At 37.9% G+C, this 26,985-nt stretch overlaps 1 protein-coding gene across 1 annotated transcript in view; it reads right to left on the reverse strand.

The window, feature by feature from the left end:
- AHR (aryl hydrocarbon receptor) overlaps positions 1–26,985 on the reverse strand; it is a 41,510-nt gene that overhangs the window by 11,374 nt on the left and 3,151 nt on the right. Inside the window, exons 2-6 of the mRNA XM_028525656.2 lie at positions 18,537–18,724; positions 4,145–4,248; positions 3,725–3,814; positions 1,495–1,618; positions 219–349 (exon numbers count right to left, since the gene is read on the reverse strand). Coding sequence (XP_028381457.1) covers positions 219–349; positions 1,495–1,618; positions 3,725–3,814; positions 4,145–4,248; positions 18,537–18,724 — 637 coding nt within the window. The remainder of the gene's footprint in view (positions 1–218; positions 350–1,494; positions 1,619–3,724; positions 3,815–4,144; positions 4,249–18,536; positions 18,725–26,985) is intronic.

Consider the following 26,985-nt stretch of genomic DNA (forward strand, 5'->3'; position numbering starts at 1 on the left):
GGGACCGCAACCCAAAGGACAGGGTTTTGGAAAGGACAGTTAAAGATTTGAAAACCAGAAATAATATTTTAAAAGATACTTTTTTTTAATCAAGGTACTTGATGAAGGAGATTTTTAAAACCAAACTCCAGTGTAACCAAAGAGTATTGGTTTCATGTCATCTGTTTCAGTTCTCTAAATCGACAGGAAAGGCCGGGACCCCGGAGCGCACGCCTCACCAGAAAGCCGGAGGAGTTGTCCAGCAGGCACCGCAGGCGGCATGTGAAGCACCTCTCCATGAACACGGAGTTTTCTGGGGGCAGCTGGTCTGGGTTAAGATAGCCTGCCGGCTGCGGGAGGCCATTAGCTTCTGTAGAAACAACAGCGACACATATTTACTTTCCATTTTGCTGTAAAATTACCGTATTTTGAGGACCATATGATGCACCTAGGTTTTAGAGGAGGAAAATAGGAAAAAAAATTCCAAAGCAAAAAAATGTGGTAAAATATTTAACAACATAAATAATATTTTTCCAATGTAAATGTAAACAGAACTCAACAGCAGCATTAACAACCATTATTCCTCCCAAATTTGAGGGGTGCGTCTTATAGTCTGAAAAAAAGAGGTGTTTGGATAGTTGAAATTTGTGTTAATTTCTAAATTGAAGTCTATAATTCAAGATACAAAAAGATAATCATTATCAGAAGAGGAGCTATGAAAAGAAACTAAGACCCACTGAATATTACTTGTACCTCATAGAACTTTACCTGTTCAGTTTTGTGTTTATTTCTATTGACCTGTAAGTGCCAAAAATTTCCACATTTTGAGTGCCATTGTTTTCTCTTTAACATTTCCACAAACTTCTGAAAACACTGTCTGCATTGAGAAAAGCTTTTTTTTAATACTTGTACATGCTACTTTGCCTTTTCGTTTTATGCCTTTTGAACCCAGGTCAACTGACACACCTCCAGGAGCAGCCCTGTACACAGTCCTTCCTATGGCACAGCGGCACAGTGCGTGTCATCGTATAAAGTGCATCACTGAAAATGGGGACACCTACCTGCTTGGCAGTCATCAATGGTTGCTCAATATTCCTTAGATTGATTCACTTTTGGTTAATGCCAAATACAATCATTATAAAATTAGATTAATAAAAAGGAAAATAATAAAATCATTCATTTTTCAAGGAAATACTATCTCTCAGTTCATCAGCCTCTTTGTGACCCATGGGTTTCTACTACTTTCCCACCTTCACCAAGGAGTTCTGTGCCCGTATAGGTTTGCTGCCTCCTTTTGCAAAATTATATTAAAAATATCAAAGCTTTTAAAAAAATGTATTTATTGACTTGAGAGAGTGAGAAACACTGCTATGTTGTTCCACTTATTTATCCATTCATTGATTGATCCTTGTATGTGCCCTGATGGGGGAATTGAACCCACAACCTTGGCGTGTGCTCTGACCAACTGAGCAACCCGGCCAGGGCCCGCAACTATATTTTGATAAATATTCTTACCATCGACTCTTTGTCCAGAGTCTGTGCACTGTGAAGGGTTTAATGCCCAGTGTAGCTGACGCTGAAATTCAGCTCGGTCTTCAGTATGAATCAGTTCATACACGCTCTGATGTATGACATCGGACTGAGGAAAAACAAATACAAGGGAATAAAACAAAAATACTGACTTGAAGTTAAATATTACTTATTAAAGTGATTTCAGAGCCCAGCTAGATTAGTTAGCGGTGACGAGTAAACCAACGGCCCGCAGCGCTCGCCAGTCCCCCCAGAGAGGAGGAACTAGAGGGGCACTAGCACTGCCCTTGGGGAGCCAAAAGTAACTCCGTGGCTGTTTGCCACATAAGCCACCGCGCCACTCTTTAATCGCAACATATTAAGTTCTGATTATTTTTATCCCATTTTCATCTGGTAAGTATTTCTTTTTTCACAAAACCCTATCTGAACACCCTGCTGACTTCCGTAAACTTAATAGAATTCATTGTGTGTTTTCTTCACTGTTCTCTAACAGTTTTCTTTAGATTGAATTCCTCCAAGGAGACTCCAGAGGAGTCAGGGTTATGCCTTTCACGGGGTCAGAATCCTTCCTCTACCTCTTGCTTCTTAGCATTTATTACAGTGCTGAGCCTTTAACCCTTAAATCAGCAGTTTTCTAACATTTTTTTCATTGTAACTCACGGTACTGAATACATTTTTCATCCACAACATGTGTGCATATACACACATGGAGAAATATTTCACAACACACTTTGTGTGATAACATTATATAATCTATTTTATTCCATTCTAAGGAACTAAAAAGAATGGTTGATACACCACATGATCATCATTACCCATTAAGGAGTGACAACTTGCCCTGAACCATAATTCACGTCAGACACGAATATTTTCTTAAATAACATCTATGCTAATGTGTACCTGTGAGGAAAATATAGATTGGGAAATAGTTGATCTCTGATTTCTTAACTGTTAGGAACCACATTATCAAATAGTAATTAAGAAAACTAGGCAGTTAAGTTTCAAACAGGCCCTTCTGTGGACATTAGTGCATTTTCTTTGTAATTTAAAAAGTCTGAAAACAATTCTGGGTCAGCAAAATTATCTTCAAGAACACCTTCATAAACTGGTAGTAGCCAGACTCCACTACTTTAGCTACCTAGAGAAAATTTCCCTACAACTTGGTGTTTCAGCATTAAACTGTCTTTAACACAATTGCCAGAGTTATCACCTGAAACACAGATTGGAACACACACCTTCCCTTAACAAACACCTTCGGTGGTCTGCACTGTGTATAGATCACAGCTTATCATCAGTTTATATGGCAGTGTAAACAGTGCTTCTCACCACCAGCCTTGATATCACCTGTGAGCTTGTCAGAAATGAAATTTCATGGGCCCTGCCTACTGTGATCTACTGAATCAGAATACCAGGTTTTGGGGTCTAAAGATACACAATTTTATCAAGTTATTCAGGTGAGTCTTATGCAGGTGAAAATTTAGGAACTATTGATACATTAAGTAGAGCTACCATTCAGGTGTACTTGCTAACTGTGTGCAAATCACATCTTATATTCGTTTCCCTCCAATATACCAAACACCTTAGCTACCACTCCACCTCTTCATGATGCATTCAGTAACACTGAACAAACCAGGCACGTTCACCTCCTTTAAGGACTTCCAGTCTACTGCTTGCAGTCCCCCTGCCTTTTCTTCCCCGTGTCCCCGCACGACTGGCTACCCATCTGAATCCTACACTTTCTTTAAGTTACTTAAATACCATCTCCTTTAGGAAAGCTTCCCTAATCCCCGTAAATCAGAAGTAAAGGTAGCGGCCATGTTATTTTGTGTGTACCTTTACAAATCACCTTATTCATTTCATAGTTGCTGTCTATCCACCAGTATCCATACTAATTGGGTGGCAAATACCCTCTTGCCCGCCCTCATTCACTACCCTGTCTGGTCCCTACCTGAATGTTTCTTTTACGTGAATGAGCGTTCCTCAGTAAGTGAAAGAGGAAACACGGTATCCATAAGTCTCACAAACATTTATGGAAATTTTAATGTAGTAAATTAATGGTATAAAAACATGTTGGCTGAAAATACATAATTTTTATTCTATAGCACACATTTTAATTGCTATTTTATATATCCAAATTATACCCCTAAAGTATAAGACACATAAAAAGAAGTTAATTTTTAAAAAAATTTTAATGGCCTAAGAATGCCACATTTACCTGCTGAAACCCCAGATAATCTTGGATAGTAGAAGAAGCATAGAAGACCACAGCATCTGTAGTGACGACCAACACAAAGCCGTTCAGGGCCTGCAAGAGAAGAAGCTCTAAAATCAGTCGTGGGACTAACAATACTGTCACTCCTAAACATGTACTTCAACTAAGGCTATCACGTTTACTGCTAACACAACCTCCGTTTAAATGGCTGAAACGACACGGCACACTCACACAGGCACACCGCACCAACGCCGAGTGCAGCCTCACACGCGAGTGCCGCCCCGATGACGGCGGTGTGTGTGTGCACGGCGCTGCATGACCTCCCACTCCAGATACACGGGAAATAATTCAACGACTGATGAATGAGTTCTCCATTTACAAGTGTTTCTCTAATGACAAGGAACTATATGTCCTAACATTTACCTGTAATAAGAATTCTCCTTCATGGAAGTTCAGACCGCCCCCAAATTTCGTTCCACCGTTATCCTGAACTCCACTTCTGCCGGCTGGGGAGGATTTTAATGCAACTGTGGAAAAAGGGAAAAACAATGACAGGGTAAGTAGTTTTAAAAACACAGGGTTTCCAAAGGCTATGGCGGAAAACCTCTATATACCAGACAGAGAAACCGTAAGAAATACTGTAATGACAGTAAGTAATCCTTTGCCAATGGGTGATTTTAAACTCAAGATGACAGAGTCCTAAAAATAATTTTTGATGAGTTCTCTATATTATTTTTGTCATATAACTTAGAAGTTTCAAAGAACTGCATGGTGCTGCTATGAATACTCCTCCCATTCCTATCTACTTATGAGAGCAAGGTTCATCAGAACATTACCAATAAAAAATGATTTTAATTATCTCTATGTACTTATCTAAACATCAGTGAACTAGTGGTGGTGAGGGGAAAGAATCAACCATACACCTGATTAAGAAATAGATTTCTATTATGTTTAGAATAGTCTTGTCTAATTTTAGGGTAAAAAAGTAGTATTATTATTAGGTGCAAGTTAAATCTATAAATTAAGTCATTATGAATTATGTTTATGATGTTGTACCATTCTATCCAAGAACATTTGTGTTTTCCATTTGCTCAAGTCTACATTTTTTGTCCCACTAGAATGTGTTGAGGTTTTCCACAAAAAGGATTCGCACATTAATTTTTTATGGTTAACCCTAAGTATCAGGCATCTTATGAAGTGACTTCTCTTTTATTATTATCTTCTGCTTGTGGATGATACATATGAAAGAAATGCTGATGGCATGGTGAAATGCTTTATTCTTAGAAGTGACATATTGTAATGCTCTCTCTCCTCTTTTCTCTTCCCATCTCTCTCTCTTTGTGTGTGTGTATTTGTTGTCTGAGGGGCAACATGGCTGAACAGAAGTAACTACCATTTACTTACTTAGAATGTTTCCAAGCACTCTCACATATTATCTTATTTTAAAGCTTGTGATAAAGCATGTGAGTGTTGGTATCTCACAGCATTAAGTCCAAGTCTTAGCTTGGCCACTTAATGTGCTAACTCTTACAGCCTGTCTCCTAATAGGGGAAGTGGTAATTGAAAAAACAAACAAACAAAAACCATCCTGCATCTTAGCCAGGTAGCTCAATTGGTTGGAGTGTTTCCTATAGACCAAAAGGTTGCAGGTTTGATTCCTGGTCAGGGCACATACCTGGGTTGCGGGTTCAACTCCCTAGTGAGGGTGCATATAAGAGATAACCGATCAATGTTTCCATCTCTCTCTCCCTCCCCTCTCCCTCCCCTCCTTCTCGCTCTCCCCCTTCCTCTTTCTCTAAAATCAATAAAACATATCCTTGGGTGAAGATTTTTTAAAAAGTACCCATCCTGAAGGATTGTGAAGAATAATGGAAATATATGTGAAGTTCCTGGAATATAGCAGCTCAAACATTCAATAAATAGAAGCTATATTAATAGAAGCAGTAATGATTACTATATTCCCCAGAGCTTATAGGCTAATTATAAAGTATAACCTTTTAAATACAGCCATAATATTTCCTTCCCATTTTTCTGTTCTCTAAAAGTGGTGATATTTAAATCAGAGAAACCATGAAATAAAGCTAACTTTGACATTACTTTTAAGACTTATTTCATTAGAGTTTTATTTGAGAAAGATGATGAGGCTTGGTGAAAAACTGGAGAGTTACTAACAGCAGACTTCCTCTGGGTCTGAGCAAAGCATCACATGTACCACCTTTTCTTGTTTGAAATGTGCATTCTGGTAAATTATTAAGTGCACGTGTCACACTGGAAACTTATGCCAAGTTATCGCCTTTGCAGAACTTGAAACATGTCTCTTTAAAAGAGGCCAAAAGTTTGGCCTCTGAATATAACAATTCCAAAAGGCCAGAGAACAGATTTCCTTGGGCCAAAAAAAAAAATTGCTTGAGGTGAATTAATTGATCTAACAGTTAAGACCAAAGGAAATGCTTAATCGTTTTTCGTTGAAAGCCAGAAGAGAGAAAAGCCTTTTTCTTTCTGTTCTGTAAGTTTGTTGTTGCTTTCTAATGGCCAAATTTGCTTGAATGCACTAAAATCTCACAGTGTCAAGGGTTAACAACAGTCCACTACTTTTCCAAAATCTCCAGTATGCATTGCAGCACAATTTAAGAGTTATGCCAAATATCAGAAAGATTTGCCATTAACAAAACCAAAACCACTACATTATAAAACCAGCAAAGTAACCTTAAAAAATGGATATTAACAGTGTCAAACTGAAACTGTCTAAATTATCTTATTAGGAATCTTTTAAAGTTAATTTTAATCAATGAAACTGATGCCAGATATTGGGCCACTGAGGAGATGAATAAGACATAAAAGAGACCATTCATCTCAAGAGTAATTTACAATTTGTTTCTGGCCTTATATTGGGGATATTAGCCAATTTAATTAGACATCAGACAGACTACCTTTAAGTAGGGAATCTAAGCTATGGAAATGAAGAACTAGAAAAGAACATCAAAAATATTAAGTACCAGAATTATATTTAATTAAAATATTAGAGGAACTTCAAAGAAAGAAAAAATAAAAAGAACTGTTTCTAAACAACAGTGCCTACAATTTCTAAATATTGGAAGGATAATATTTAATATGCGCAACTACTACTTAAGCAGAAAAAGTGGCAAGTGAGGAAGGATCACTGGAGGATTCTAAATATTTCTGTTGTTCTCATGCTTAACGTAAATAGGCAGTAAAGGATTTGAGTAAATATTGTGCAAAGATGAGTCCAGGAAGGGCGAACTCCCTTCCCATTCCCATCTAAAAAGACACTAATGTGACTTTTTAGGAAACTTATTTCATGTCCCGGTGTCTCAACCCAAACTATGTACTTTATGCTCTCTATGAAGTTTGACCTTTCTTTCCTGATATACCGATGACCTCTCCCTTCTTAAAATTTTTAGGGGCTATGTTAGCTCTACTCCCTTTCACACATCCATGTCTTCATTGGTTAGAAAGCAATAGAAGAGCGAGAAAGTGACCTAGGGTGCCGGCACCAGTGCTCCTTCCTAGCGTCTGAGTGGCCTTCAGCCATTTCCTCAGGAGTAGTATGTTACCTACTGAGCATGCGTTGTAGGCCAAGTGGCTTCCAAGTATTATCTTATTTAATCTTCATGACAGTCCTGTGAGAGACTAGACATTCTTGACCTTTCAACGTATTAGGAAACTGAGACTTAGGGAGGTTAAGAGACTTTCCCAAGGTCACAGAGCATTAAGTGGCAGAGCCTAGATTAAAAACCCGGGTTGCCTGGCCCTCGGCGTGTGTGCTATTATTAACCACCTACCAGACTGTTGCTCCCCCCATGCTAACTACCTTTGACCTTTGGGTTCTTTCTCTTTAAATGAGGACAGTGACACCTCTGGAGACAGATTCCTGTGAGGACTAAAATAACATGATGTAGAGTACCTGAGTAATAATACCTGGAATCTCTTACTGGCAGTCAAGGAGATAAACTCAGCGCTGCATGTACTGAGCAGTGCTGCATGCTGAGTTTATACACCTTCAACCCATGAAGGGTGGTGACACCAAGGGCACAACACGAATAACTGAGTCTTCTCCTACCGCTGAACACACCGCATCAATGAGCACCCAGCAGGACTGCTGGGACACCTGCAGTACGTCTATAGCAAAGACCTGAGGGTACTTGAAGACCATACATTGTTATGAAAATTATATGCCTACTCGGATGCACAGGACACTTGTAACATTGCACCACTAGAGTTAAATACATGACAGTGCACAGGCACAAAATGTGAACTCTGGAAAGAAGTTGCTAGCTGATCCTGCTCCTGGGGAGCCTGTCACGTACTGAACATTTGTAAAACCCCCTCTGCGGGAACACCACACCTTCCAGAGTGTAAAGATGGGACACTGAACGTTCAGTGGAATGTTTGGATAATAAACCATCAACATATTTCAGCTATTTCTTCACTGAGAAATTGAAGCAATGACACAAGTAAAAATTTAATTGGTGATGGGCTTTTAGTGTAAATGCATTACAGCATTACAAAACCGTCTCATTCCCACATGCATTTAACTGTATTTCCTGACATGCGCGTTCCTTCCTTATACATCTATAGGTCAGATGTCCACTGCTCCCTACAAACCAAATATTTCCTCTTCAAAAAAAAATGCTCTGAATTGCGAGAGACAGAAGTTCATGAGGAAGAAATATTGGCATGCAGTAAGCAGTATTTTGTTGCTATATAGTTTGCATTTAAACAGAATGATAACATGATATATGTCTTGCCAGGGAAAAGCATAAGCCTTTTAAATCTCTAACTGTTGATATAAATCAATTCATTTTTTAAAAAAACACTTATTTTTAATACTTCTGCAAGGAAATTTCATTCCCACATTAAGCATAGAAGAGAGCAAAGCTAGCCCTGGCTGGTGTGGCTCAGTGAGCCTGCGAACCAAAGGGTTGCTGGTTGGATTCCCAGTTGGGTTGTGGGTCAGGTCCCCAGTTGTGCAGGAGGGCACACAAGAGCCAACCACCCACTGATGTTTCTCTCCCTCCCTTCCCCTCTGTAAAAATAAATTTTTTTAAAAAAAAGGAGAGAGCAAAGCTATCATAAAATTCAACCAACTACATAAATGTCTATAAATTAGATAGGGTTAAGTTATGCAGTATTTGTTAACCACAAGGAATACATTTTTAGTTTTATCTGGTATAGATGAGTATTTCTAAGTAATTTCCAAAATAATACATTAAGTGTACCTAAAGAGAGTTTCTTCTATATACCTTGGGGTAAAAGATAGAAATTTCCTTTCAATACAGGAAGTATTCTTTTGCAAATGAAGTATTTTTTTTTTGAGGGAAAGAAGAAACAAACTAAAGAAGCCTCATATTCTAAGTTTCTAGGAGACAAAGAGTAGGTCTACACAGTTCAGTACTTTCTGATGATATTGACAGATTATAAATTTCTAGGCAAAAAAATCACTAAGGCAAAAATAAAGTAAAATCAGGTTTTTAAAATGTGAATGTAAGTTTGTATCTTTATGAGTGAATGTGGGTTACGTACTGGTGGTTACTGTCTGTCTTAGAAAATCTAAAAAAAAAAATCCTGAAGCTGAAAAAATCCTTAAATGTAGACCTTAAATGTACTCCTACTCTTAATTAAATGAAAACTGACTTTCAGAAATGCTATGTAACATTTGTTTCCAGTTTTACACTCAGTTATATGTGATTCTACTGTAACTATGTTAGTTTCTAGATTAATGAAACCAACAAGAGCAGTTAACTTACGTTTTCAGTGGGGAATGAGCTGCATTTAGCATTCCACACATATAAGAGTGGAATGCAAATTGCATTCCAGGTAGCAGAGCTGAATCAGCTGGAGCAGTGATTCTCCAGCTTTTCCAGGTGTGGGAACCACCTGGAAGGCTGTGGGAACCCGACGCTGAACCCCACTCTCCAGAACTTCCCGATTCCGTGGGTCCAGGAGAGGGCCCACAGTTTGCATTACTGACAAGTTCCCATGTGATACCGAGGGCCAGGTGACACATTTGAGGAACTAGTGACTTAAAACATCGGGATTTAGAAGTAACTTACAAATGTTCTGGATCTCATTCCCTTGTATTTTCTAAAAGGACCACTCCTTGCAGAGAGAGTGCGCTTATTCCTATGAATGGCCTCAGGGAGTAACCCTAACTCCAACTCTGTATCGATGAAAATGGAAGCACACCATGTAAGGCTGACATACTGGGCGGTAACAGAAACCTCTACAGGCACACACAGCCAGCCAGAAGCAGGCACTCTGCATCCACAGTTCATGCCCTGACCAATGCAAACTACGCACTTCTCCCCGAGTGTCTAGAGTTGAGTGTGTGCCACTTCTAAAAAGGATATGGGGAGATAAATCAGTACATATTATATCAAAAGGCTGAAATGAGTTTATTAGCAAATTATCAAAATACAAAATTAATTCAACGAAGGGATTCTCAGATGGGATTAGCACCAGGTCCACAGAGGCCTCTATGCATATTCAACAACACAGTTCACCATTAAATAAAGTAAAATATCAGTATCCTGCAAAGCAATCATTACCGCTTATACAACAACTTAAACTGTAAACGTTCCCTCACAAATCTCTTCTTTTTAGGACAAATCCACCACACCAACTTGAAACATCAGGCAAGCAAGCATTTGTACTGTCCATGCTGAGAGGATAACGAAGACAGTGTGGACCAGCGAGGTTAAAGGTCTTCTCTAAGGCTATGAGGTTGGTTGGTTGAACTTGCCTCTGTGTTCCCAGTGATTTGGTTACAGGACACACGCTCCGCCCCCCGACCCAGCCTCACCATGCTGAGATGAAGAGAGGGAATGCCATCTCCTTAACACACAGACTAGATACCTGACGCTCGACAATGTCAAGAATCCAGTTGACACTAAAATATCCTGTAAAACTGACCATAAAAGACACCCCCACATCACGTGGGCAAATTTAAAGCTAGAAGAAACTGAATGAATACAGATAATTTTAGGTTAAGTAATCCAATTTGACTGCTTATCTCCCTCTTAACCACCCACTGTTGATACCTGAATGGTTTTATGGCTACCACAGACAGCCAAGAACCTCTAGTGGTATTTTTCTTTATGGACTTCAATTTCATTTTTGTTCACACTCTCATGTGGAATTTTCTCTTTGGCCCTGTAAGAACTGGAAACACCAAGTGAAGGCATCTTTCAGTGTACTCATTTATCACCTTACCATGGTTTCACATTCCACACATACAAATCTGCTTCCTTCCACCTTTGCCCATCCTTAAAACATCTCATCTTCAGTATTTTTTCACTTATTCTATATATTTTTCACTAAAAATCTGATTGGCTTCCATGGTTGCAAATATTATTCCAACTATATAATAATGACTCTAAAATGTAAATCTCAGCTTTGACGAAATACATGAATCTGAGCTACTGATTAAACTGCTTAATCAAAAAGTCTAAAGGCTGTAAGTGCAGGATTTAAAAATAACACATAAAATGATTGGTAAATAATGACTGGTCATAATGTGCTTTGTTACACACCTTAAAGGGATTAATTTCATATTATGTGAACACACTGTCTAAAACACTATAACAAGAAGATATAATTTTTCCACTAACCAGGTCCCAAAGCATTACAAGAAATCAAATGATTTAGCATATAAAAAGAGAAAGGACTCATGGACACATACGACACTGTGGTGACTGCTGGCGGGAGGGGGTGGGCACAGGTGGAAGAGAGTGTAAGTGGGATGAATGGCAACGAAAACATTCAGCAAAAGAGAAAATACTAAAAAAAATCAAATAACTTAATTATAGACATTTAAAACCTGTATTTGGGAAAAACATAAAAAGGAAAAAAATTGCTGAAAGTTGGCCAGCTTTGATATTACCCTGCCCCTCAAAAAAAGCTGAAGGGTAAATTTATGACCTACTGAGCCTGTTCACGGAGAAGCAATTAAGGAATTAAGGCTCCTAGAGTCATGTAACACTTGGTAACGATCAAAGAGAAGACCCATTAAAGTAGTAAATTTAAAAGACGGGGAAAAAGCAAAACATACAATAAAGGATGTAATGAGTCTGATTTACTGTTTGAATCTTTGATATGTATTTGTCACTGTTGTTTTTTTTAAAAAAACTCATCAAAGCAAACAAAAACACTCAGAGATGAAAGTGTCCTATAAGAATCATAAAATATTAAATTTATTCATAGAGTCTAATGAATCTCACACTGTAAGTTAGAATGTGATAAAAAAATATTTAAATGCCTAATCCATAGAGGTCATATTATTAAATGTAAGAGCCAGGATTTGAATACCACTTCAACCTGACTCAGTAAGAATACTATTCTTTTTATTCATCCGTATTTCAATTTGCATGGATTGGATTACATAAACTTCATAAACTAAACTTCAAAAGACTCTAAATACTATAATTTTAGTTATGGAAGGTGTCAACAAATTTTAGCTTTTTGTGTTTTAGAACGTGACTTCTGGGGAAAAAATACAGAGCTGAATTACCATCTAAGATGGATGATACCATGGGTAAATGAAACGGACCACTACTTGACGATTTCAAATGTGCAGATCTTTTAGTCACACAAACCCAACTGGAACACTTCTAGAATCAGGAGAATAAGAAACACAAACTGGTGGTTATAAAATAAATGTTATGGGGATGTAATGTACAGTACAGGGAATATAGTCAATAATATGGCAATAACTGTCCAGTGATAGATACAAGCCCATTAAACTTTATAAATATCAACCCTTAAACAGGCTTTGTACTTTATTCATTTTTACTGCCGTTCAAGTTCATTCTTGGCGTTTATACATACATACATATTTGTTTTTTCAAGATAATGCTCTTGTTACACAGATACCAGAACAGGACTAAAATCCAGAGAAACACACAAGCTAAAAATGAACAAACACAATAGCTCTCTTTACAAAACCCAATGAACTGGAAATGAACTGTTCAAGTATCTACTGAAGGAAGACTTACCGAAGGAAGACTAAGAAGTGAGCACATATAATTTTTAATTTAAAATAAAAGTTAACAGTACTTGAACAATAAATAAGTAAATAAATAAGATCATTAAAATGGGGAATGACAGAATTCAGGTGTTAAAAAGTTTAGCCTTCATTGATAGGCCTGGGGACTAACGCAGGTGGAAGCTGTTACTGTAAAATTGTGAAACTTCTGAATAAAGACTCCTTTCCTTTATCACTAAACCTTTGCCTCCGGAAAAAATTATTGAAAATGAAATAAAATAAAAGTCAACAGAGACCCACCATACGCAGTGAGAGGGAATGTCAGATCACCGTGCACGGCTACCAGCTGCTGCTACCCTCCACTCAACACAGCATTTTAGACTTCCTGGAAATTTGAAACATTCCTGCAGGCAATTAACACTACACTTCATAAACTGGCCATCATTTTAAGCATGGATAATGATTGAAGACAGATTTTTCCCTACAGTACCTAGTTTTTAAAATAACCAGAAGGATCCCCAAACTTACTTTTGTCAGGCTTAATGTAACTTACACAGCACAAAAACATCTTTTTGTTTCTTATGGGAGGGAAAACATTCCACAAAGTAAATTTATGCATCTCGATATTTTCAAAACAGTCTCCATGACTCAGCATGGAGCATGTAAAAGATTTCACAGTTTCTAATTATATTTTAAATGATGCAATACTTACTCTGAATATTTTACTGAATTATCGCATACTACATGCCACTGACCTCTATTACTGTCTCACAGAAGAACATTTTTCTGCCTTTTTACCTCATTAGACACTTGGGTCTCGACAGAGAACATGGATTAGTCATTCCCAATTTTTTAACTCTGGGGTTGCTGTCAAAAAGGGAAATCATTTAAACACAATCCTTATATGATGACCAGCATTTTAAATGGTGGTAATGACACCTAATTCAAAGTTTTACATGCTGACATTACTCTAACTCGGAATAAAACATCGCCAAGCCCACTGGGACTGGTCAACAAGCCCCACGCCCTCCGTTTGACCCCAGCACGAAGAGACACAAGCCAGGAGGAAACCATCCTCCCCTTTAGGATTAACCAATTTCAAAGGCTGGGTTGTACCCATGCAAATCTTAGACCCTCTTGATAAACTTTTAACTCATCATAATCTCTTAAGTTATTTAAACTTAGCAAATGTTTTCCATCTCAGAAGTAACATGGTATCTGAGTTTGATACTCATTTTGAGATTTGTTTCTTCCTTTCAGGTTCCATTTTTTTTTTTCTTTTTAAATTAAGAAAAAAGTGATATCTCAACATTCTGAGATCTGGTGAAAAGGTCTGAACAGAGGGGCGAGGACCTGAGGACCTCTTCCAGTCTGCGCTTCCGGGACCTTCCGTGCACACTGACTGTCACCTCACGGCTCCGCCCGACCACGTCGCTGTCCCCAGGCTCCCTGCTAGTGTGATTTAATCCGTCTTGAGAGGTGAAACATTGCACTTGACCCTGTTTAATTGCCGGCATCAGAAAACAGCAATTTTGGATTTCCGTTCTTTGCTAACAACAAAAAAGGTTCTCCAGAAACACGTCTAAGACACAATGATTTAGAGAAGAAAATAATTAAGAAGAGTCTTTTAAAAAAAGCAGCAGCAGCAGGGGAGAATAGCAGGCAACAAAGACGAGCAGTGCTGCTGAGGGAACTGAATGGAACTTAAGCAGAGTCTGCTATTTTAGCTAATCTGTCATTTCTGTTATTAACACATCATTAATCCTCAAGCATATCTAAATGTGTCCACTGTGCAGAAATAAACAATACACTGCCACCTTATTCTGGAATTATTCAGACCCCGAATTTCCTAACGGGGTGATTTATTAAACCCAGAGTCCTATTTGTACATCCCATCGACGCTGACAAAAATCAAACATGTAACCAGACTGCCAGACTGCTGGGAAGTACAAAAGGAATATCCAGCAAAGAAGAAAAGGTGCAGTGGCCCAGGAACAAGATGACGAACATAAAGCGATGGCAAAGGAGCCCTGAGTGTGGCTGCGGAACGTGAAGGGCGGCGCTGAAAGCACCAAGGAAGGATACAAATGACACTAGTCGGTTCAAAAGGGCGTCCAGGGCTTTGACATTTGAGTCCTTAAATGCTCGCACACGATTCACTCTCTGATCCAGCCCATCAGAGACCCTGTAAAAAATTTCTAACTGCAACAATTCAATTAAAAAAATGATTTCTTGCATCTGGATATTTATAGAGCAAGAATAAAATAACTGATGTAACCAATAAGGGCAAACTGGCTATTAACAGATTATCTGGAAATAGTAAAAAATATCTTAAACCAAGCCCCAGAAATATATTTCTAAACACATCACCTAGAATATTCAGTATGATTTTTACACTGCCTTTCAGACATGTTAGTGAAATTAAGTTGATAAATATTTATTAAATGCCTACTATGTGGCAGGCATTGTTTTAAGAGTTTAAGATCTAGCAGCAAACACAATATTCTCAAGGGACTTCCATTCTAGTGAGAAAAAGGCAATCTATGGAGTGTTTAAGTGCACCCCCCCAAAAAAAAAGCACTGTGTTATAAAACATGTTTTAGTGGTTACTTCATCTGTAGCATAAACATGGAGTACAAACTGAAAAACAATTCTCTGAGCTTTACTGTCTCGAGTATGTGCAGTTCAAGAGTTTTCAAGGATCAAACATTCGAAGGTTCCTTCAATGATTTCTTTAGTTGAAATCCAAACTAATTAACTAGCATATGTTAAGTAGTATTTTATTTCCCTTGAAAATACTCCTTAAATGTTGCATTACAAGTGTTTAATATGGGCCTTTTCAAAGGTTTTCATGCGCTGTATGTCTGCTCCTGAAATAACAGACCTTGAACCGTCAGAGGGCAGGAACGTTTCTTCCCTGTTTCTTCTTCGTCAATTCAGGGCCTGCACAGTGCTGACACTAAACCACAATCCTGAGTTACTACACTCATTATAAAATACTTTTAATTTAATATTGTAGAGAAACTGCTTCTAACCTTAACATAATTGAAAAATCGCTAAGTCTTGTTCAAATGCTTCAAAGCTATATTTTAGAATGTTTTAATTAATTACATATGGCTAAATATTGGTGGTGTACTTAAAAACTTTTCAGTGTTGCTTAAGCAGGATAGTCCTGGCTCCAAAGTTTAAGAAGATCCATCCAAGCTGGATTATTTAAACTTGCAATAAATAGATGTATTTTCTTGGAAAAATATCTATTGTTACAGTAAAACTTGAGTTTCCTTTCTAACAAGATTGTATGATTACTCGTTTATATTGTTCTTTCCGCAGGAATTCACACACCCCCTGTTTGCATCCTGTTATTCACTTTGAGCTTCCCTTCGCTTCACTATACTGTTTCCCTAATAGTGGTTTTAGCACACAAAAATCCTAATCATTATCAGCCTCCTCCAAGTCTCCTCATTTCCATTTAGTATTTCTTCAGGTCAGAAGGATTGCCTTAAGATTTTTCACTCCCTCTGCTCTCTCAAAAACTGCATTCCCGTCCTGGACCACCAGTGGTCTGAACAAGACTTTAGCATCTTTTTTACTGATTACTCCCCCTCACCTCCCACCCAACTCTTGTATCTGAACAACCTAAGACATGGCTTAGGATACACATCCCACTGAAACCCAAGCAAACACATTTACAGTCTTCCTAAAATTCTGTACATTTGGATTTGTCTTTCAGAAGGCAAATGTAAACAATGATTTTAAAAAGTAATTCAGGGTATAATCAAGGCCAAGTTATATCACTGTCTCAGACTCTAGGGTGCTTGTTAAAAATACACATTCCTGGGTTCCACAAAGAACTATGTAGAATCAGCACAAAACGGGCATGCCTCAGAACGTGCATTTTTAACAAGCTCGTCAGGTGATTCTGATGCACACTGAAGTTCAAAAACCAGTAATGCAAAGGGCCTAAAATTCAAGATAATATAATTGATAGTGCAAATAAGGGATTAAGAGTCTACTGTCAAATGCACCAAACCAGAATTAAAAAAATACACAAACTCCTTAATGAAGAGCTAAGAAAATACTGTGCAACAAGAACTCCAGCTACGCTGTGACACTCTTTGGAAACTCCTTTACTTGAGATACTGAACAGGATGTACCTGTCTAATCATGAAAAAAATGTATGTAAGTTTATACACTAAATATACATACACATTGATGTGTGTATATATGCATGTATGGATGCATGCATATGCACAGTCTAGAAAGGCAGTAATTATGTTAGTATTAAATGGCACGCTGGCTATAAACTCACTAAGCAGCTTTGGTTCTACGCCACTACTTCTCAACAGGGAACAGCCTATATTTTTTCTCTTCTAACACACAGTTTGATTTCTCATTATAGAGCAGCAGGAAATGAAAAGGCAAAATGACTCCCATCAACACATCTTTACTAGAATCAAGGAATAATGCCTCTCTGGCTTCTAGAGTGTGAAGTCTAAGAGCAGAGAGCAGAGAGCACATCTCACATGCCACGGAACCCTGGCCACAGGTCAAGCAGGAAGCACAGCAGGGGAATGCACACTGGAGATCAGGACAAGGTGTCACAGAGCTGGACGTGGCCTTGGGTTACAGCCAACCACAGGGGCTCCTGGGCTTGCACGGCAGATCCAGCCGCACCACCCCCGTTTACGATGCCCTAGGTCTGGGAGGGGGCCGAAGGGCTGGCATTTCTCCCAGTTCCCAGGGGATGCTAGTGCTGCTTGTCTGCAGATGATACTTTGAGAACTGTGGGTATTGGGAAAATTGCTCAGGATTTTGCTATATAGAAGGCTCCCAGAAAAGAGAAGTAATTGAGACATAGTCAGGAACACAATATAGGGAATCTGGAAACCTGGGTTCTAGTTTCTGCTCTATTATAAAATGGCTATATAGCTGATAAACATACACACATACACACACACACACCACACAAATATCACATAACTCATCTAGAAGATGAAGGGTCTGCTACAGATGAAAACTGAAAATTTAAAGACTTTTTATGCAAATCAGAGAAAATTTAAGTGTCTGCTATGAACCCCTGAAATCATTATCTTCAAATCAGTGTTTACTGCCCAGATCAGAACTGTTCTTCATGACTAGGAAACGCTGTATGATTAAAGGTAACAAGTATCACCTAGCTCAAATCCCTAACTTTACAGCCAAGTAAACTGAGGTTTGAGGATGCCATCTGGTTTGGTTTGTCAAACAGTTTGTCAGCAGCATGGTGCAGAATTAAATCCCACTGACTCCTATAGTGAAATGTCCTTTTCAGGGGAAAAGAAAACTTTTAATTATATTTTCCTAGATAAATATAGAGTTAATACAAAGCAGAATTATACCTGACTTTGACTTAATTAAATAAAATGACATATCTATATAAATAGACTGAAGGGAATCCATAGTCATTAATATGTGTTTTACTCTTTTCATTTGAGAGAGAGAGACTCTTAAAAAGTGAATTAGAAAAGGAAGTGGAACTGGGAACTGGCATACTTATTAATATGAGCATAAGTTCCAAGTACATAATTTTTCAAAGAATGACACCACATCATCATTTAATGGCAGCACCTGTTTGGGGAGTAAATCTGGAAAACCGACTTTTGGAAATACTAGATACTTGGCTTTGCTACTTAAGTTTTACTATACAGCAATAAACAAAACTTCTCCACAGATGGCAAATTTTTGCAGTTTTCAACACTGAAGCAGAAACATCCAAATTCAACACAAGTATTTTGTAAGTGATTACAGAAAAATCAAACCCTTTTGTCTTACCATCAAAGAAGCTCTTGGCTCTTAGGTAACTGACACTGAGCCTAAGAACGGAAAGTTTGTCCAGCTTATTAATAACATCTTGTGGGAAAGGCAGCAGGCTCGCCAAACGGTCCAACTCGGTGTTGAGTCGGTCTCTGTGTCGCTTGGAAGGATTCGACTTGATTCCTTCAGGCGGCACTGGCTTGATGCTGAAAAACAAACAAAATGCCATAAAATACTCTAAAATACATAAAGCAAATATTTCCATTGCCTTATATAGCACCTCCTCAGATATTTCTCTCATTAAGCAAACATCTGAAATCTACTTTAAGTTTACATAAATCCTTTCAAAATGCTCCTTTTACATCTTAATTGTGCAAAACAGGGGGATGGGTAAAATTCTTTATAATATTTTATTAAAGGATCATGAACCTATCATAGGAAAATGCTGAGTATATCTCATATACTTTACACTTCATACACTTCATACACTTGTGGCACAGTGATTCCCAATTAACAAATCTGCTAGGACTTTTTCTCCTTTAAACACAGCTATTGTGAGGGAAAGGGAAAAAAAGAAATCTGTAATAAATTACGTGAAAATCATGCTTTCTTTCAACCTTTCACAAGAAGCATCTTGGCATCATTTATGCTGCAGATAAATACAATCCTTAATAAAACACTTACATTCATCCTCCCAGCTTCCTGCACTGAAGGATACCATCTAATGGGATCCTCCAATATTGAAAGAAGAAAACATTTGACTTTAGATGTTTCTATTTGTTGAATGACAAATACTAGAGGTTAACTGTGATTATTGGAAAATTTTCCTTTTGTGACTGCTACTTTATTAGCAGCATCCCTAGTTTGTCCCTCAAGCAGAAAATTCAATGAAACCCAAGCATTTGGTATGATTTTCAACGAAGGAAAGAGACACTTATGGCGAGGAGCAGAGCCTGGGCTGAGCAATGAGAAGCTGGGCTACTGCACACAAAGGCCTTAGCCAGGAAGTCACAGCAGACATTCACTATGTAAGGTGAACTGACAGACCATCAGACATCCATGCGGAAACGGAAATAGAGAAACTGGTAAAAAACAAAACAAAGTAATTTTTCGATCATGACTCTGCACCTTTCCACTTGACATAAAAATAAAGAATTATCCGGAATGTTCTTATAACAAAGACTTTTTTCCAGTTTCAACAAGAAAACAAAGGCATTTTTGACAATTCAAATGATAGTATTTTTAAAAAGCAGAAATTGGCTTTAGTGCTATCAATTTGATATAATCAAAATATTCCTAAGTTGTTTTCCACTGTTATATCTGCAGAAATAATACTTTGTGCAAAAAATATGAAATTTTAATGTTTTTTTACACTGTCCCTAACAAGTAATACCTTCAGAACTTACCTATTTCTATTTTTTTTCTATTATAATGTGTGCTGTTTCTACAAAAAAGATTACTAAATTGGTAAAATGGCACACATACAAGTGAGTAAAACTATCCCTAGACTGTTTGTGTAATTGTATAATTAACAGAAATTGGTGACTGTTTCTCTATTTTCCCTTAATTATATTGCATTTATCATCAAATTCGAGTCACACCTAATTACTACAGTTCTCCAATTAATCAACTGAATTTCAACTTTTACCTGTAATGCATGTCTACTAACTCTCTACGGATCAATCACTTGTCTACACAAATATTTATTTGCACCTGTCATGTCCTGCGCAATCCATGAAAACAGCTTCTCCTACACATTTGAAAAGTGTTACAGGAGCTAAGTACTGGGAGCAATTACTTGACAAGAGATTTTTACAAGTGGTAATATGAAATGAATCTTGAAATAGGAACAGGATTTCAGGAGGAAGCATGACTGAGAAATGGTGAACTGTGTTAGAAATCCCCAGTCTAAAATGTGAAGCATGGGGTTCAAAGACAGAAGGGGGGAGCTGGTTGGGACCACATTCTTTCAACCAGTATTGACCACCCACCATATGCCCAGCACAGAACACTCAGCAGTGAGCAAAACACACTAAAACTATTGTTCTCGCACAGCTCCTTTCCAGTGGGAGGATATGTATATACTTAAACATGTACTTTTCAGGCTGGAAAAACAAACAAAGCCAGGTGAGGAGCGAAGCAGTGACAGGGTGCTGGTTCTGACAGCCAGGGAAGGCCTCTGATGCGATGTTTCAGCACAGGCATGAACAGAACCAAGGAGTGAGCCGCGTGGGTGTCTGATGACAGACATGTTCAAGGCAGAGGCTGCAGCCACTTTCCTCACAGAAGTGATACGAAATTGGACTTGGGATCTGAGGATCATCTTAAGCTTTCAGCTGTGATTTACATGGCCGGTGTGGTGTTTTTACTAAGCTGGCTCTGGAGATGGCGAGGACAGAATGCAGGGCAGATCTCATGGAAGCTAGCACTTCTTTCTCAAATACCAACCCACCTCTATCCTCTGATTCAAAGCTTTCAGCAGCTCTGCATGGCCTGCATTCCTTGGCCTAGAACACAAAGTGCATTTTGGTCTTTCTAAGGCCCCTAACTATTCTTTTGCCCTCATTGTTTCCAGCCCAAGCGTTCCTTGTCCATTATATTCCAGAGCTAAGAAATTACAGTTACCAACATGTACTTCGGTGCTTTCATATCTGCTACTCGCCTGCTCTGTGTCACCAGCTTCAAAGCCCTACTCAAATAAATCACTTTTGTAAAGTCTTCCCTGGCCTACTCACAATGGATTCCTCCCGTACTACTTTCTGTACCTTACACATCTTATGCAAATGCCTTACACAACCATTCCATTAAGGAGTATTCTGTGCACATACCATTTCCCATAAATTAAAAATGAAATCCAGCCCTGCAGTCCTGGCGGCTTTCCAGTAAAGATTATAAAACACTGGGGAGAAAACAGTAAAACAAAATTGAAGACAAGCTGATATGACACAGGGAGAAACAGCAACAGTACAAGAATCAGACTTACCCCTATTCCTCCAAGTAGTACTGCTGCCTGTCTTGGGCTGGCTCTTTGCAGCAGTCAACCCTGCACTCCATGAGACTGCCTCTTTACCCACTGCAAACCTGTCCACTGCTCCAACACATTATTATGCCCACGACGGAATATTTACCATCAGTTTAAATTTCCTAAGTCATGCACTATGTAACCTATGTTGCATATACTTGTTTAATGCTCTTATTACTATAAAACCTTAATCATTTCTGCATCCCCACTGCTCTGCATAGTACTCGACACAGAGTGGACTCTCAATTAATGTTTGCTGATCAGAAATGTCTAGAGAAGAAATGACAAGAGCCTGACCAAAGGCAGTAGTGGTAGGGACAGTAAGGACAGACTAGTTTGAGATAACTGAACACAGCACTTTGTGCCTATCAAGAAGCTGAGCACCAGACTCAGGTGTTCACTGAATTAAGCTCACCTGGTCACCAGCTAGGTATTGGAAGTAAGAGAGGCGAAAACACTGAGTAAGGAAAGGTTGCAACTGACTAGAGTTTGTAGCTTAGGGTAACAACTCTGTTTCCCAATGCAAGGTATACCAAACCAAGACGACAGAGACTTGAGCACAGACTTCCACAGCTGAGGAAGAGGCATGGGCAAAGATGACAGAGGGAGAATAAGATGGAAAGGAAAAGAAACAGGGTAGCTATTTTGGAGGTTATAGAACAAAGTTAATGCACAGAGGAATTAAATAAATTCAGGATTGAGAAGTGCCCACTGGGCTTGGCGTTTCAAATCCAATGGTGTTAAAACTAAAGTAATAGCTTTGACATACTTTTCCCTTGTTTTTGTGAGAAATAATCGGAACTATTTTGTGAAAATATTTCACACTTAATCATATACATTGAAGATGTACAGATTAATTAAAAATAGTAATCGCACATCAATTACACCTGACTTGGGTTATGCCAGCACTTTGACTTTTGATTTGTCTTTAAATCTATGCCAAAATATTATACTTGCAAGCATTTATTTAAATAAACATAAATAAATGTCCCAGTTAAGATTTGGGACATCTGCAGTTCAGAAGTCTGCTCAAATAGACTGTAAGATGTTGATCAGGCAAAGAAAAAAATTTATTAGTTTTTAAACCTTAACCTCAAAAATCTTGTCCCAGCCTGTAACCAGACTGTTGGGAAATCAAGACTCCAGCTGACTGTGTGCCATGCTTCTGCTTCAGGAGCCCCGCGCCCCCTAAGTGCTGGCGGGGACAGGCCCGGCGGCCTGCCCCGGGCCAGTCTGAACGTTCGTTATCTTCACGGCCTTGATCTTTCTCACCCCAGTCTGAAGTGTCTGTTAGGCTCCTCACTTGTGCTCAGTGTTTGAGACAAGGTTGAAAAATTTAGACACCCACTCTAAGTTACTGTATCTGTATTTATATTTTTATATGGTATCTACCATAAAATCTCAAATGACACGCAAACATATAGTTTCAGTTATCCTATTAGAATAAAGGGAGATTTTCTTTGTCTTTTTTAAAAGATTTTATTTATTTATTTTTAGAGAGAGGGGAAGGGAGGGAGAAAGAGAGGGAGAGAGAGGCAGAAATGTCAATGTGTGGTTGCCTCACACGCACCCCCAGTTGGGGACCTGGCCTGCAAACCACCATGTGCCCTGACTGGGAACTGTACTTGAATAATAAAAAAATAAAATAAAATGACAGCCAAAAAAGAAAAAAAAAATAAAAAGGACATTAACACTAAAATTGATGAAATCCAAATAAAGTCTATCATTTCATTAAAAAAAAGAGTAAAGTGACATTTTCTAACAAGAGATTGCCTATCACAGCACAGAGTTTGCTTTATCAGCTTTTACATGTGGGTGATTTAATCCACTCTCACTGCTTCAGGCTACTTACCAATAAGTTGTTTATCTTTATTTCCAGGCCCTACACCTAAATGTCCTCTCTTCTCATTCTGTTTCCCAGAACTTAGGCTCCCTCCTGCTCTGCAGGTGCCGTGATACTGCTCTTCAACCAAAGGCCAGGAACCCTCCCAGCTTTTAAACCCACCTGTTCTTCAGTGCCTCCCCATGGTTTCAGTGCATACCTATTAACCTCTGAATGTAAATGGTGAATATTTAGTCATAAATTACATGCTTAATATAATATCGCAAAGGTTATCTCTGGCTCAAATAACATTAAATTTCATTGGTAGATTTAATACAGCTGGATATTTCACTTCCTCATATGAGGGAGAAAAACATTTGCAAAAACTTCTGAGAATCCTGGCTGGATGTCACTTGTAATGAGTCAGAATTCTGTGGCCACTCTCTTGCTGCTGGCTCTCGAGTTACGATGGGCTAGTCCCTTTCCCTATTTTTTTTTAACCTAAGGAGAGGCGATGAGGTACAAACAGCACACAGTCTCTAGCACCAGCTTTAACACTGAAAACCGGGAACATGAAATATGCCCTAGAAATCACTGTTACTTCCATAATTCTGAAAAAAAGTCATTAAGAATGTTCCTCTTGTATTAATATACATTTTTTTTAGTATTTCCATTTAAACCCACATAAAAAGTACCTACTATATCAAAATCACTAAAACATGAGCAGAAATGTCTGGTGGTCAATTATTAAAAGAGTGGATAGCTCTCCAATACCTACTATGTGCACCAATACCTACTATGGTACTAGAAAGCTCTGGTACTGGCAAACACAAAGGAGAGGCCTATTTTTAAGTAGCTTATCTTTTGTACTAGGAGGAGATATATTTCATAACTAGACAAACTCAGGCATCATGTATGGCTCAATAGCACTACAAAAGTGATGCTTGGGTAGAGTAAAGAGGGCAGGTTTCATGGAGATGCGGCGTCTAACTTAAAGACAGCCAAGTCACTTCTGATCTCATGATGTCAGAGTACATAGCTTTCTGCAAAGACCCTTCTTTTTTAGAAAATCAAGCCAGACAAGGAGAAACAAGACAAAGAAACACAAAGTGTGTCTCCATTAAACCCAAGAGACAGCCAAACCCAGATGCAAATAACTATGAGGATGAAAAATAGGTAGAAAAGAAATCAATGAAAACACAAAAGAGGAAGGCAAGTGTAATCATAGTGTATTACTTAGAACAGTAAACAATGCTTATCATTTAAAAAATGATGAAACAGTGAAACTGGATTTAATTTAAAATTGTGATAACATTATATTGCAAGGATTAAGAAAGGTGGAGAGATGAAATAGCACTAATCTTAATTATCACAATAAACATCAACAGATCACATCTAACATGCTAAACTGAAGAAAGCATATACATATTACTGAATTTTTCAATATGCATGTATTATTTAATAGGAATATTTTTAAAACAATCAAAAAACAACAAAGGAGCAACATGAAAATGACTAAAAATATGACAAAACAAACCAACATATGAAGGACATCTCAAGTAGAAAAATCTTCGAACACCTCACTACTACTCCCTGCCACACGCAATCCCAATTACCTACTCCACCATTTTTATCTATGAAAGTCAATTGTCAAAATTAATGTTTTTAAGCAAAATACAAGGACACACTACCAACAGGAATATAAACTTTCTGCAGAGCAATTTGACACTATGTCTCAGAGCATAATGTTTTGCTCAACCTTAAAAGTATAATTTTTTCCTAATAAGAATTTGCATAGAAATTCACATATCTCAAAGGTAGTCTCTGAAAAACTAGTTAAAATATTTAAAGGTTGGAAAAAAAAAACTCTCCCCCCCCAAAAAAAAAGTAGTTAAATTATGGAACATTAAAAAAACAGAGTGCCATGCAGCCATGAAAAGCAATGTTTTACAGGAGGGGCGGGGGGAGCAAATCAGTGAGACAGGAGGAATAAGAGACTTTTAAGGAAAGGGTATGAAGGCAAATATGGGTTCAGGTATGGAAATTGTGTACGGGAAATAGTAAATAACTTATTTCATAAAGTTAACTATTTGAGCTCAGTGAACAGTAAGGAAATACCTAGGACATGGATGCACCCTATGTGCTGCTGAACTTAATCACCTGGGTAGTATTGTGAAGTTGGTAAAAACGTAAGTTTTGGGATCCAATTCAGTGTTTCCATTTCCTGCCCAACAATTTTGAATCTGAACCTCAGGTCTTTGCCTATGAAACTGAAAAATTACCTTTTCACAGTACTATTATAAACTGAAAAAAAAAAGTATATGAAGCCCAGTACACATTTATACCATAGTAAGTACTAATGAACAGAAGTTTTTCTGTTACATTGAACCACCATATAGGAAAAAAAAATTTACAGAAGGGTATAAGAAAGTACTGTTTTTAAAGATTTTGCATGACACTTATTTCTAAGTCTTATTTACATCAATAAGCACATACTGTGTAAGTTTATTCACCAGTGAAGTAGCACATTTCTGCCATGCCCAGAACTGAGAAGACAATCATACACTGCCTCTTACTGTTTCACAAAAGAACTGATTGTTCTGAGACAATGTAATATAAAATTATTTAAAGAATAGAATTTATTTTCTGTTCCATGTATATCTTTAGCAGTCTTTACAGTTTATAAAATGCCTTTGTTCTGCTCATTTTAGTTGTGAGAGTGGCATTTTAGTTGTAGGTGTTGACTGTCCTGCTATGTTCGTCAAGAATTTGCCCAGATCTACAAAAACAAGAAAACTCGGCCTTATCTTTTAGTTTAGACATAGTACTCTTTCCACTTGTATGTTTCCTCTTTTTTGCCATTTTTAATAAGTTACCAATAACTAAACATTTTCACTTACTCATTTCATAGTTTCAATATGTAAGAGCCTCCAAAGTCACTGTGTACAAGTTACCTAAATAAAGTTATTTGGTGTAGAAATAATTATGTAACTGAAAAAAATTATCCTTTTATTTTACAGGCTATTTGCAAAATGGTATCATACTACATTTACATGAAACATTTTCAGGAAAACACGGCCTACTTTTATCCTACTAAGTAGGTTTTATATAATGAGGTTCCTGAGATTTAAATAGAAGAGCAACTTAGCAAAAGTAGTAAGAACAATGCTTTTATACTATATGAACATTGTGAGTATTTTCACAAAGTGAAAAGGATCGGGTAAGTCTCACAAGTTATTTCCGGTCCTGACACCTGACGGCTGGCTCAGTCACTGCTGCTGACAGCACTTTTAAGGGTAGGAAATCATCACCTACTGTTTGCCAACAGCCCGTATAGAAATACGGTCAATGAAATACCACTAACTCTCTCTGTATTAATAAAACTTCTAAAATATATCCAAAATTATTATCAGTAGAGATAAAAACAGAGTCTACTTAATTCAATGGCACGCTTTTCACCTATCTTCACAAGACAACATAATTCTACAAATTGACAAAAATGCCAATATCTCCAAAGAAAATAAAACAAGAACAAGATTTAAATAATTTTTTTTTTTGGTTTAAGCAGGGTTGTTAAGTATGGAACAACATTTTAAGGAAAGTTACAGCACAATCTATGCCTG

The sequence above is a fragment of the Phyllostomus discolor genome, chromosome 10 (genome assembly GCF_004126475.2).
Source record: "Phyllostomus discolor isolate MPI-MPIP mPhyDis1 chromosome 10, mPhyDis1.pri.v3, whole genome shotgun sequence".
Classification (NCBI taxonomy): domain Eukaryota; kingdom Metazoa; phylum Chordata; class Mammalia; order Chiroptera; family Phyllostomidae; genus Phyllostomus; species Phyllostomus discolor.